Source organism: Ictidomys tridecemlineatus, chromosome 2 (genome assembly GCF_052094955.1).
Source record: "Ictidomys tridecemlineatus isolate mIctTri1 chromosome 2, mIctTri1.hap1, whole genome shotgun sequence".
NCBI lineage: Eukaryota > Metazoa > Chordata > Mammalia > Rodentia > Sciuridae > Ictidomys > Ictidomys tridecemlineatus.
The window spans coordinates 8481649-8494859 of NC_135478.1; the positions used below are offsets into that span (position 1 = coordinate 8481649).

Genomic DNA, 13211 nt, shown 5'->3' on the forward strand with positions numbered 1-13211 from the left:
ATGACTTAGAAAGTAAGAGTGGGATGAGGTCAGGGAAGGTGGGTGGGAAATAGGGTGGGGTTGTGCAGATGGGGCCTGTGGGCTGCATTGGCTTTTACTTTGAACAACACTGGAACCACAGGAAGGGTCTAGGTAGAGAAACCTTGATGTGACTAAGAAATTAACAATCACAGGTTAGGCATGGTGGCACAAGCCTGCGGCTTAGGAGGCTGAGGCATGAGTATCACAAGTTCAAAACCAGCCTCAGCAATATAGTGGTTAGGCACCCTTGGGTTCAATACCTGGAACCCCCCAAAAAGAAAGAAGTTAATAGCCATCCCTCTGCCTGCTACTGGGGAAAACCAGACTGTAGTGGGGAAGTTCAGGCAAGAGCAGGTCACCAGGGTGATTACTGCCCTAGCCTAGGCGAGTGATGACCAGGGCTAAGAAATGGACATGCATCAAATGGACACTCCCAATCAGCATTTCAGGGACATAACTGACATCCCCAGTCCCCAGCCAAGAAGCATGTACTCAGCAAGGAGATTCATCATTTTAATGACATCCTAAAGCTCAGAGTAACAGGCTTGAGGAGCTCTGGGCTCAGCAGCTGTGAAGAAGGAGGGGTCCCCAGTACACTCTAAGGCAGGACACTGCAAGAAGGCACTCATGAGGGGGCGGTTCGAGCCCCTATGATATTTCTTCATATAAAATCATGGTGGGGGGGCCCCAAGAGTAAGGGAGGCAAAGAGACCATCCCCTCCCAGCCCATTAGTAGAAGATACAAGGAGGGGGTTGGGTGCTGGGAGCAGGAAACTTGCTAAGTCAGTGGCCTGCCCACACACACACAGCCACACACACAGCCACACATTTCCAGCTCCTCTCTAAAATATGCAGAGGGGCCCTGAGGAGAGGGATCCCTCGTGTTCAAACCCCCACTTCTTCTCCCATCTAGCTGGTACGAAGTTGATAATCTGCAGAAAAACAATGAGCAGGGGCCCTATAAGAACCGAGGAAAAGAGGAACAGGAACAGTCCCCTAAAATCCATCCCCTGCCCCAGCATTCATAATCGTTCTCGAGAGTATTTAACAAAGCTTAGGATGGAGTTAAACAAGGTAACCTTGACAACAATCTGGTTTCCAGGCAGCAGATGGAAGTACTAAGAATTCAGTCCCTTATCCTAACCTTACCCAACCTGGACCTGGACACTGACTCCATTTTATAGATGTACAGAGGTTCACTGTGGCTTGTGAACAGGCAGGGCTGGCTGTTGAATTTTAGCATTGTTTAAGCCCTGAGATCCCACTCCCCTCCATCTCCCTGACCCCATCATCCCAGGAACCAGGCTGCCTTACCGCCACTCTGGGTGATATAACGAACCCAGGGCAGGGCCTGGTAACCGCTTTTCTCAATGATCTTCATGTAACGGACCTGAAAGGGAACAAAATGAGGTGGCCCAGGCTTGTAGGAGTGAGATGCCATGGGTCAGAAGGGAACGATGGTTTGGGCCAAGGGAATATATGACACAGGGTAATAAGGAAGTGGCATGGCATGAACAGAGAAGGTGGTCCAGGACAGAAAGGAAAGAGGTGGGCTGGCATGGTGGCTCACAGCTGTAATCTCAGGTGACTTGAGACAAGGCACAGGAGAAACAGGGAACCCACTGAAGGCACAGAGAGGCACTTCCCTACCCGCTTCCCTTACCTGGATGCCAGAGACGGTGAAGTAGGGAATCTCAAACTTGACCCCAATGGGGGGCCGGCCATCTACCTCTTCCTTTTCCACGCTGGGGAGGCCAAAGTGGGCACGCATCAGGTATTCCTTGCCCCCCTGAGAATACATGGGGACATCAGCTGCACATGGGCCCCCTATCCATTCCAGACCATCTTCACGACAGTCCCTGGAGCAATCTCTGCATGCAGCCCATTATACAGGGGTGAGATGGCGCATGCCTGTAATCCAAGTGACTCAGGAGGGTGAGGCAGGAGGATCACAAATTCAAGGCCAGCCTTAGCAAAACTCTCAAAATAAAATATAAAAAGGGCTGGAATGTGGCTCGGTAGTGAAGCACCCCTGGGTTTCATCTTCAGCACCACAAAAAGGAAGGAAAGGCACCTGCTTAGACTCATGGAAGACTCTTAACTGTAAAACCCAGAGGTGCAGGGATTGAATTACCATCTCCTGTCTTCTCAGGCCTGAGGACAACCCCCATACCCAGATGACATGAACAGACCAAATCCTTCAGTGGCTGAGGACAGTGGTACCCCAGTAGTCCCCCCTCACAGGAGGGTGAGTCGGAAGACCACTTGAGCCCAGGAGTTTGAGGCCAGTCTAGGCACTATAGCAGGATGCCGTCTCAAAAAAAAAAACCAAAAATCTTCCAGTGACCCAAGGATGTAGCTAAATCATCAGTCAGCTTATTTGATAGATAGCAAACTGAGTCCCTGAGGGGCAGCAGGTTTTCCAAACTCACCAGGCTCAGAAAGTCCAGGGTGAGAAATCTGAATCCAGGGCTGGTTTCCTGAGAACTTGGGGTGGGATGTGGCATTTAAACCCACTTTCCATCATGAAGATTGGTCTGAGTTCTGCCCTTTATCCCTCCCAAAGGATAAGCACATGTACACATACATATGTGGGTGCCTGATCCGTTCCCCACCTCATCCCCCCACCATGCCAGTCCCCTCTTTCCCTCACATGTCCTGTCTGTCGCCAGTACTCACTGGGAAGGACTTGATACTCCAAATAACGACATTCTTTTCTGGCACATACTTGGCACTGCCCACGCTGGTCTTGAAGCGTGGAGAGTCAGCATCACTGGGTACAGGAACAGATATTTCCACGCCGTTTGCCACTGACTGCTTCTTAAACTGGCCCTTGGCCTGTCCAGGGAGAGAGCATGGGCATGAAGAATTCAATGATCTATTCTGCCAACATCCACCAAGCCCTTGCTTTTCAGTAATGAAAATGAACCCAGGGCCTCCCCTGCATGCTGGGCAAGTGTTCTGTCACTGAGCTACATGCCCTGGGACAGCAACTTTAAAGGGGGCAGATGGTCAGGGAAAGCTTCTGGGAGGTGACATTTAAGCAAAGAACTAAAGGAGATGGAAGGTGGCACGTGGGTATCTGGGTGGTGGTAGCAGGGTGATCGAGGGAGAGGGAACAGCTAGTGCAAAGCCCCTTGGTAGCATTTTGCTGGGTGTGCTTCAGAAACAGTGAGAAGGCTGGTGTGGCTCGAGGGAGTGAACGAACGAAGGGGACAGTGAGAGGAAGTGCAGGCAGGGACTTAACAGAGCAAACTGGGCGGGGACTCTACCACCTTGGGTTCTTGGCTTTTATGCCAGGTCAGATGGGAGCCATGGAGGTTCTGAGCAGTAGCTCCTGACTGGCTTAGGTGTTCAGGCATCATCAGGAGAATAGAACATAGGGGCCAAGAGTGGAAGCCAGGGGACCAGGAATACCCAAGTCCAAGTAAATATGACAGAGCTGGGTCAGGACAGAGGAGGACAGGGGAGTTAGGATCTCTCTCTCTCTTTCTCTCTCTCTTTTGGAAGTGCTGGAACTGTGTACCCCAACCCCCAGCCCCCCCCTCAAAAAAAAACCCCACAAAAACTGAAGCTATTCAAAAATAAGGGGTAGGGGGATGAAAATAAAAATAGAAGGAAGATCAGTGGAGTAGGTGGAGAGAAATGAATGAAAGGGAATGAAGGAAGGAAAGAAGAATGGGATAAGGAAAGACTGGGCCAGGTGCAGGAGTGCACACCTGTAATCCCAGCAGCTCAGCAGACAGAGGCAGGAGGATTGTGACTTCAAAGCCAGCCCCAGCAAAAGTGAGGTAATAAGCAACTCAGGGAGACTCTGACTCTATATAAAATAGAGCTGAGGATATGGCTCAGTGGCGGAGTACCCCTGGGTTCAATCCCTGGTACCAAAAAAAAAAAAAAAAAAAAAAATCAAGTAGGGCCACACATGGACACACTGACTGTAATTCCAGCAGCTCAGGAGGTTGAGGCAGGAGGATCATGAGTTCAAAGTCAGGCTCAGCAATTTAGTGAGACTCTAATTTAGTGAGGTCCTTCTCAAAATGAAACATAAAAAGGACTGGGGATATGGCTGAGTGGTCAAGTGTTCCTGGGTTCAATCCCTGGTATGCCCTGCCAAAAAAAAAAAAGAAAAGGAAAAAGAAAAAAAAAACACAGGCCTCATGTATGGCCAGCTCCTATTACCTGTGCTGATAACCTATCAGACAAGATCTGTGGATCATTGATCTATCTCATCAACTGACCTGCAAGTTTTCTTTTTTAAATCTTTATTTATTTATTTATCTTTATGTGGTGCTGAGGATCAAACCCAGTGCCTCACCCATGCTAGGCAAGTGCTCTGCCACTGAGCCTCAACTCCAGCCCCGTCCTCTCCTTTTTTTTTTTTAATATTAGTTTTGGGCCAGGTATATAGCTCAGTTGGTAGAGTGCTTGCCTCACATGCACAAGGCCCTGGGTTCAATCCCCAGCACCACAAGGAAAAAAAAAAAAAAAGAAAGAAAGAAAGAAATGATATTTTTTAGTTGTAGTTGGACACAATACCTTTATTTTATTTATTTATTTTTATGTGGTGCTGAGGATCAAAGCCAGCACCTCACAGGTGCTAAGCGAGCAGTCTACTGCTGAGCCACTACCCCAGTCCCAACCTACAAGTTCTTTGACCAGCAAGTACTCTGACCTGCAAGATTTTTGGTTTTTTCTCACACCCCTCAGTCTCTGTACAAAGTACAGAGTCAGTTAAAATTACATAATGAATAGTTAATACTCCTTTTGTTATTGAAACACTATTGAGAACTTTCTTTGTGAAAATCATAAGTTAAGGACTCTGAAGAGGTGGGCACGGTGGCACATGCCTACAATCCGAGCTACTCAGGATGCCGAGGCAAGGCTGGCCTGGGCAACTTAGGGAGACCCAGTTTCTAAATACAATAAAAAAGGGTGGGATATAGCTCAGTGGTAGAGCACTTGCCTAGCTTGCACAATGTCCTGGTTTCAATTCCCAATATAAAGAAGAAGAAAAAAATAAACAAACGAAGAGGAAACAATGCAGCAGAAGAAGAACAGCAGGAGGGTCGGACTAGGAAAAAGTCAGGTGGGAAAGACCATTCCTCGTTAACATGTTTGCCGCAGGACCCACCTTGACCATGATCTCCACTCGGCTATGGGAGAACTTCTCAATGACAGATTCAATCCATATCAGTGGCTTGACCTGCAGACAGAACAGAAGAGTTTTCAGAGACTCTGGGATCAACCCTCATCCCAGCTCATCCACACCACCACCCCATTCCCACAGGGCTTGACCATGCCTCACCTGGGTGCTGAGGCGGTAGGACATAAGCTCAAAGTCACCATCAGGCGGGATAAAGGAGATGGTGCGGTCATTGTCAAAGCGCGAGAGGCGCACACACTGGTGGAATTTGACATCCTCCAGCTCCACGGACTTGTTCTTGCTGCCTGAAACTCGGAGGTCAGTAAAGACAGTGACCTTGGATGCCAGGGTAGGGTCTGTATCTCCACCTTCCCTACCCAGCACTACCAAGGCGAAGACAGATGAGGAAACTGAGGCCCAGAGAGCATAAGCAACTGGTAGGGCAGAGCTAAGATGTGAAGCCAGAGCCTGGATATTGATGTCAGCCTTTTAAACATGATGCTGATGTGTTTTCTCCCACTAGAATATCAAGGCCATGAGGGCAAGATAGAGAGCTGCTCCTGGAATGCAGCAGGAGGATGTCAAATTCCACCAGTGTGTGCGCCTCTAGCGCTTTGACAATGAAAAAGCTTTTGCTCAGTTAAATTGCAACTGCAGCACTGGTATTGACCAGCAGAGGGCGCGCGAGAACTTATTTCAGATCTGGCTGCATTCCTTGGGTTCCCAGGTGCCCTGGGCTCTCTGGTTCCCTTGGGCATGCTTTGGGTCAGAGGATCCCCCAGAATCTTACGGCCAGTGAGCTCAAAGAGCACGCGGTCATTGAGGCCAAGCCGCAGCTCAGGCATTCCAGACAGAAACACCTTGAGCTTGATGGTTCCCACGATCTCACTCAGCAGGACACTGCCATTGGCGTTGACCTACAGACAGACACATGGAGGTCATCAGGCTTAGGGTCCCCTCTCCTGCTGGTAGACCGTGATGGGGGTGGAGTGGAGATGCGGGGCCTCACCAGTAGGTTGACAGACTCTATGACATCAATGAAGACCTCATTCTTCTTGTACTTGATGCCCTCAGAGCGCCAAGACACGGCGTTCGTTACCGTGGGTGGCACCCGTGACTTGCCAGTCTCCAGTTTGTTGCCCTGCTGCGTGATGTACCTGGCAGGAAGGGCAACGGGGACCAGCAGCTAGTCCCTGGAACACCTCTGGGCCTTCCTGGATTCCTTCCACCCACGGCCCAGCCGCAGCTGCCCATGTGGCCCACTCACTCCTGTAGGATCTTGCTGTCCGTGGTCTGTGGGAAACCAAAGTCCATGAGCTCATCCAGCAGCTCATAGACAATGACAAAGTTGTCACGGATGCTCTCCTCCTCCAGCTCCTTGAAGTATTCACAGAAAACCTGGGGTAGGGGCAGACAGATTGCCACATAGGTGTGGCTATGGCCATGGGCTGTGTCTGCAGTCATTGAAGCCACTATCCAAGGAGCAATTATTGAGTACCTACTCTGTGCCTGTGCTGGGACATTAATGTTAGAGAAAGCAGACAGGTTCTCTCCCCTCATGGGGAAAATGGATGGATCACAGAACCAATCCAATCCAATCAGGGACAGTAAGGAGGAAAATACAAGTAGCCACAGGATCCTAGAGGGCAGAGAGGTCTAGGAAGATTCTGTAAAGAAGACTTCTGGAGGAAGGAATTAAAAGGACTTTTATAAATATATGTATCAAGTATGTGTGTATTTTTTGTTGTTGTATGTGAGTCATAGAGAACTGTAACTAGCCGGGCATGGCAGCACATGCCTGTAATGCCAGTGACTTGGAAGACTGAGGTAGGAGGACCACGAGTTCAAAGCCAGCCTCAGCAAAGGTGAGGCCCTAAGCAACTCAGTGAGCCCTGTCTCTAAATAAAATACAATAGGGCTGGGGATATGGCTCAGTGGTCCAGTGCCCTGAGTTCAACCCCAGTACCCAAAAAAAAAAAAAAACAAAACAAAGATCTTCAGTCTATATGTATAAGGTGTCTATAAAACATAAATTATTTTTGGGGGGGCACTGGGGATTGAAGTCAGGGGTGATTTATCACTGAGCCATATCCACAGCACTTTTTATTTTTTGTTTTGAGACTGAGTGTCTCTAAGTTGCTGAGGGCCTCTCTATGTTACTGAGGTTTTGAACTTGCAATCCTCCTAGCTTCTGCCTCTCTTAAATCACCCAGATTACAGGTGTATGCCACCACCTAGCAAAACATAAGTTAATTTCATGTTTGAACCTGTGTCACATCCCCAAGATAGCTCAGTGGTAAAGCACCCTTGGGTTCAATTTCTAGTACCAAAAAAAAAAGTCCCAAAAGAAAGTTGCATGTTGTGCTGAACTTGAATAAAATCCTGTCAAAATTCCTAAACAATACAATCTACAACTTTATATAGATTTACATAGCACTTAGTATTATGTTTTCATCTTGAGATTACTTAAATAAAGTCCTGTCAAAATTCCTAAACAATACAATCTACAACTTTATATAGATTTTCATAGCACTTAGTATTATATTTTCATCTTGAGATTACTTAAAGTTTACAGAAGGATGTGCATAGGTTCTATGAAATACTAGAACATTTTACACAAGAGACTTGAGCATCCTTGGATACTGGCATCTTGGAATGTCCTGGGACCAATCCCCAGTGGATATCAAGGGATGACTGCACTGGAGATTGTTCTAGGCACTTTATACATATTAATTTCATTAAATTGCACAACAATCCTGAGGCAGGACTTGTTTAGGGTCAAGTAACAGGAAGTAGGGAAGCTGGGGCTGGATCCTAAGCCCGCTGGCTCAGGGATCTCCCTGGTTCCTGCATTAGAGGAAGAGATGATCTTTTGTGTGGGTGTGTGTCCCGGGGGGATTGAACCAACCCAGGGGTGCTTTACCACTGAGCCACATCCCCAGCCCTTTTTCATGTTTTAGAGACAAAAGTCTTGCTGAGTTTCTTAGGGCCTCACAAAGTTGCTGAGGCTGGCTTTAGACTTGCAATCTTCCTGCCTCAGCCTTCCAAGACACTGAGATTACACTGCACCCAGAAGAAGAGATGATCTGAACAGCTAAGGAGCCTTTGATGGGGAAGCACAGGCTAACCCAGAGACCCCTACAGAAGGCCATGGAAGGCTGGTTTCCTGGGAGATAGGACCCTTGAAAGAGGTGGGCACAGAACAGTGGGCCAATGAGAGGCCAGTACTTACCTCCACAGTCTTGTAGAGGAAGGAGTATACCATGGAGGCATTGGCATTCTTCAGTGTGGTGGCCACCACTGGGCACAGCAAGGTTAAGGAAAAGGTGACATTGGAGGGGTGGGGCTCAAATTCAGTACAGATCCTGAACTTCCAATCTATGTCCCGCCATTACCCCCATTGCAAACTACCCCTACAGATAACCCGAGTCGCTGCAGATGTGCTATGCAATTCCTGTCCTTAGGTCACCCTCTCAGTGCCTAAGTGCCACCACCCTGAACCCCCAGGGGCCCTACCTGGGCTGGATACAGTAGAGGTTACTGTGTTTGATCCACAGGAAGTGGACCCGGCCATGGCTCAGTAGTGGTGCCAGGGCACCCTCCTCCTCCCGTTGCATAAGCAGAGGCATGAAATGGTCAATCTCGCTCATGGCCACATCGCCCTTATAGTTGCGGCTGATCAGGGGCTAAGGGTGGATAAAGGGGATGACCTGGTCACCCCCAGTATCTGAGAACCCACAACCTTGGGGCCTCAGAGTGTCCAGTTTTGGCTGGATTTCCCAGAGGGGAGCAAGCCAAGGCTCTGCTTCTGTGTGCCTCAGTTTCCCTGTCTATAAAATGGGCACATGATAACAACAGCTAATGTATTCAGAGCCCTCACTGAAACCCAGTGTGCTTCCTGCCAAGGAGGATTATGCTAGCATGGTGGCGCACAGCCTGTAATCCCAGCTACTCCCAGTGACTGGGAAGGCTGAAGCAAGAGGATCTCAAATTCAAGGCCAACCTGAGTAATTTAGCAAGCTCTTATCTTAATATAAAAAAGGGCTGTGATGTAGCTCAGTGGCAGAGAGCTTGCTTCAAATACATGAGACACTAGGTTCACTCTCCATCATGGCAAAAAAATAAAAGGAACAAAGGTTTGACATTTCTCAGTTTATTTCATTGTTGCCATGTCAGCATCTCCATCTTACAGATTGGGTAAGTTGAGTTTATAAGTCATAAGAAGTGCAGAAACAAATTGAACCAAGGCTTCAGAATTCTGCTCTTGTCCATGGAAGAGGTTGGTATTACCTGTTTTTATTTTATTTTAATTTTTACTTGCTGGTTTTCTTGAGGCTGGGTTTCCCTATGTTGCCCAGGCTAATCTGAAACTCAGTGATCCTCTCTCTGCCTCAGCCTCCTGAGCAGCCGGACTATAGGCCGGTACCACTCCCTGGCTGGGCTCTCACTACTATTTTTTTTTTTTTTTGGAGGGGGGAGTACCAGGGATTGAACTCAAGGGCACTCGACCACTGACCCACATCCCCAGCCCTATTTTATGTTTTATTTAGAGACAGGGTCTCACTGAATTGCTTAGCGCCTTGCTTTTGCGGAGGCTGGCTTTGAACTCGCGATCCTCCTGTCTCAGGCTCCGGAGCCACTGGGGTTTACAGGCATGAGCGGCCTCGCCTGGCTCTCACTACTATGTTTTCACCTTCACCATCACTGTCATCACCACCTTTAAGGGCAAGGGGCTTCAGGAAGGGGCAAGGGGACCCATAGGGAAATGAGGTGGAGTCCCTTTCCCCAGAGGCGCCATTAACACTGGCGATGGAATGACTCTCAATTTACAGAGCGCTTAACTTTGCAGCAGGGCCACTAAGCCCAGCGGTTTATATGTATTCATACGAGCACTGGGTGGGGACCTTTGTTGTTCCCGTTGGGGACTGACCCAGGCCTTGTGCACGGGGGCGAGCACCCCACCACCTGAGCTGCAGCCCGGCCCTGTGGTCCCCATTTTCACATCAAGGGGAATGGAGGCTCTGAGAGCCTGCCTGCCCCCAGGCCACCTGGAGAGTAAGCGGGACTCCCAGGGATTGCGGGGGACGGCGGGGTCCCCACGCCTCCAAGACCTGCCTAGCCTGCGCGGAGGAGAGAGGTGGGCCCCGGATCCCACGGAGCGCGCCTCACCTGTCGGCCCCACGGTCCCTCTAGTCACCCTCACCTTGCCCTTGACGTCAAGAATGAAAACTGCTGAGGCGGACATGGTGGAGGCCGCTGGACCTGGGACACGGACGGGGCGATCCGAGAGGCGACGACCGCGCAGCTTCCTCTTCCTGCGGAAGCGCCCGCACCCAGGTGAGCGCCCAGGTGAGCGCCTCTTAAAGGGGAGGCCGCCAGGTGAGCGTCGCGGTCGGCCGACCCGGCTGGCCACAGGGGCTGGGAGGAGCGAGACGAAGCGCGGAACCACGGCCGCGCCTCGCCTTCCCCAGGCACTCAGGAGCGCTGGGGCGCACAGAACCCGGTCCAGTCGACCGCCCGCCCTCCAGGCGCCCAACCATCCCTCCTTCCATTCCTCCCACGGCCATCCTCCACTTACTCACCCTTCCTCTTCATTCCCTATCTCTCCCACAGGAATGTCAGTCCCAGTAGGGGAGGACCTCGTCCTGTTTATGTTTGTCCCCAGAGCCCCTCGCTGTCGACTCAGTGTTTGTCCAATTCATTCATCCATATAATACATTTTACTACTAAATGACTCTTTTCAAACTCAATCGTTTTCCCACTCAGTGCCAGAAACCATGGATAGCTCTCAGAGTAGGACAAATGTAGCTGCTTTTCTTAATCCTAGTGTTCTTTTTCACTCATTAAAAAAAAAAAAAAAAAAGGCTGGAAGCATAGATCAGTGACAGTGGTGTTCCTGTAGTAGTATATATGAGGCCATGAGTTCCATCCTCAGCAAAAAAAATGAAATTAAATAAATACTCCTGGGCTGGGGATGTGGCTCAAGCCATAGCGCGCTCGCCTGGCAAGCGTGCAGCCAGGATTCGATCCTCAGCACCACATACCCACAAAGATGTTGTGTCCGCCGAAATCTAAAAAATAAATATTAAAATTCTCTCTCTCTCTCTCTCTTTAAATATAAATAAATAAATAAATACTCCTACTCTAATACAACTAGATGTTGACAGAATGTCAGAAAATAAATGGATTATTATATAAACATAATAATAGTCGTTTACAAATATTTACTGAGCAACTACTGTGTGTGCTACCTGAGTTTTCTTTTTCTTTTTCCTTTTAGTACCAGGGATTGAACTCAGGGGCACTTAAAGCTTTTTTTTTTTTTGACAGATTCTTGCTAAGTTATCTAAGGCTTTACTAAATTTATGAGGCTGGCTTTGATCCTCCTGCCTCAACCTCTTGAGCCGCTGGGATTACAGAGTTGCTGGGATTACAGGAGAGCACTACCATATCCTACTGAAAGCTCTTTCTTTACAAGGATGATTTATTTAGTAAGTGAATATTTATTTATTAAACATCATCTGTGGCTCAGTGAGAGTTGAAATAGATAATGTCACTGCTCTTTTTCTAGGGAGGCCAAAAGACACGAGGTTGAAACACAAAAAAGGGATAATCCTAAGAGAAACAGAAAAAAATAAAAGGCCAGGTGTGGTGGTATATGCCTGTAATCCCACCGACTCTGGAGGTTGAGGGAGGATTGCAAGTTCGAGGGCAGCCTCAGCAATTTAGGGAGATCCTGCCTCAAAACAAACAATGAAAAGGGCTGGTGATGTGGCTCGGTGGTAAAGCTCCCCTGGGTTTAATCCCCAATTGCCAGATAGATGGATGGCCTGGAGATGTACCTTGGTGGTAAAGCATCCCTGGGTTCAATCCCAGTTCTGAAAAACAAAATCGCACTGCAGGGATTTTTTTTTTTTCTTGTTTGCTTTTTCAGTGTTGGAGATGGGACCCAGGTCCTGGATCATGCTGGGGAAACTCTCTACCCCTGAACTTGACCCGCCACCATAATTTTCCCCCAGTGATGGGGGTTGACACCAGGGGGCGCTCTAGTACTGAGCTACATCTCCTGCCCTTTTTATTTTTATTTATTTGTTTGTTTGGGGGGGTGGGTACTGAGGATTTAACTTGGGGCCCTCGACCACTGAGCCACATCTCCAGCCCTATATTGTATTTTATTTAAAGACAGGGTCTCTCTGAGTTGCTTAGCGCCTCACTGTTGCTGAGGCTGGCTTTGAACTCCAGATCCTCCTGATTCAGCCTCCCAAACCGCTGGGATTACAGGCTTGCCCCACCGCACCAGACTTTATTTTTTATGTTGAGACAGATTCTCACTAAATGCTCAGGCTGGCCAGGAACTTGCATCCTCCTACTCAGTCCCGCCCCCTGGCTGCCTGGTGCTGGCTGTAGCATAGTTTTTGTTGCCCTTTGTGTGCTGGTGAAGCACCAGGACTCTGGAGCTGGCTGTCTGTGTTGGAATCTTCGCTTTGTACCTTCCTGGATTTCAGCTTGCACATCTAGGAAATGGGGCTAATCATTCTGCTTTCCTCATTAACTTATGGTACCAACTAAGTGAGTTATTTTATGCAACCTGGTGTTGAAACACTGCCTGGGATGTAGCCGACACAATTTCGTATGCTTATTTAGGTAGAGCATCCCTAATCTGAAAATATGAAGTCAGAAATGCTCCAAAATTTGAGCTTGGGGTGTTGCTCTAAAATCCAAAACTTTTTTCTCTTCTTTTTTTTTTGGGGGGGGTACTGGGGATTGAACTCAGGGGTGCTCAACCACTGAGCCACATCTCCAGCACTATTTAATATTTTATTTAGAGACAGGGTCTCACTGAGTTACTTAGTGCCTTGTGGAGACTGAGGATGGCTTTGAACTTGTGATCCTTCTATCTCAGCTCCCCACCCCCACCCCCAGTGCTCTAGGATTACAGTCATGTGGCACTGCACCCAACTCAAAATTCAAAACTTTTTGAGTGTTGACATGATTGGCTAAAGGCAGAAAATTCTACACCTGACCTCATATGATCCTGTGTGCT

At 48.6% G+C, this 13211-nt stretch overlaps 1 protein-coding gene across 3 annotated transcripts; it reads right to left on the minus strand.

Moving 5' to 3' along the window:
* Positions 1-520: 520 nt before the first annotated feature.
* Positions 521-10504, minus strand: Ap1m2 (adaptor related protein complex 1 subunit mu 2). Of its 3 annotated transcripts, none has more exons than XM_005336136.5 (12): positions 10371-10504; positions 8697-8853; positions 8400-8467; positions 6435-6565; positions 6177-6324; positions 5958-6084; positions 5330-5472; positions 5156-5227; positions 2701-2859; positions 1685-1810; positions 1336-1411; positions 521-953 (listed from the first exon to the last, which is right to left on the minus strand). In XM_005336136.5, exons 1-12 carry the CDS (start codon positions 10410-10412, stop codon positions 931-933), a joined length of 1272 nt encoding a protein of 423 aa, XP_005336193.1. In that variant the 5' UTR covers positions 10413-10504; the 3' UTR covers positions 521-930. The 3 variants fall into 3 exon arrangements, with proteins under 3 accessions (XP_005336193.1, XP_005336192.1, XP_040146395.1); XM_005336135.5 differs by having other exon boundaries at positions 5330-5478; XM_040290461.2 differs by having other exon boundaries at positions 5330-5478; positions 10337-10477.
* Between the last annotated feature and the right edge of the window lie 2707 nt (positions 10505-13211).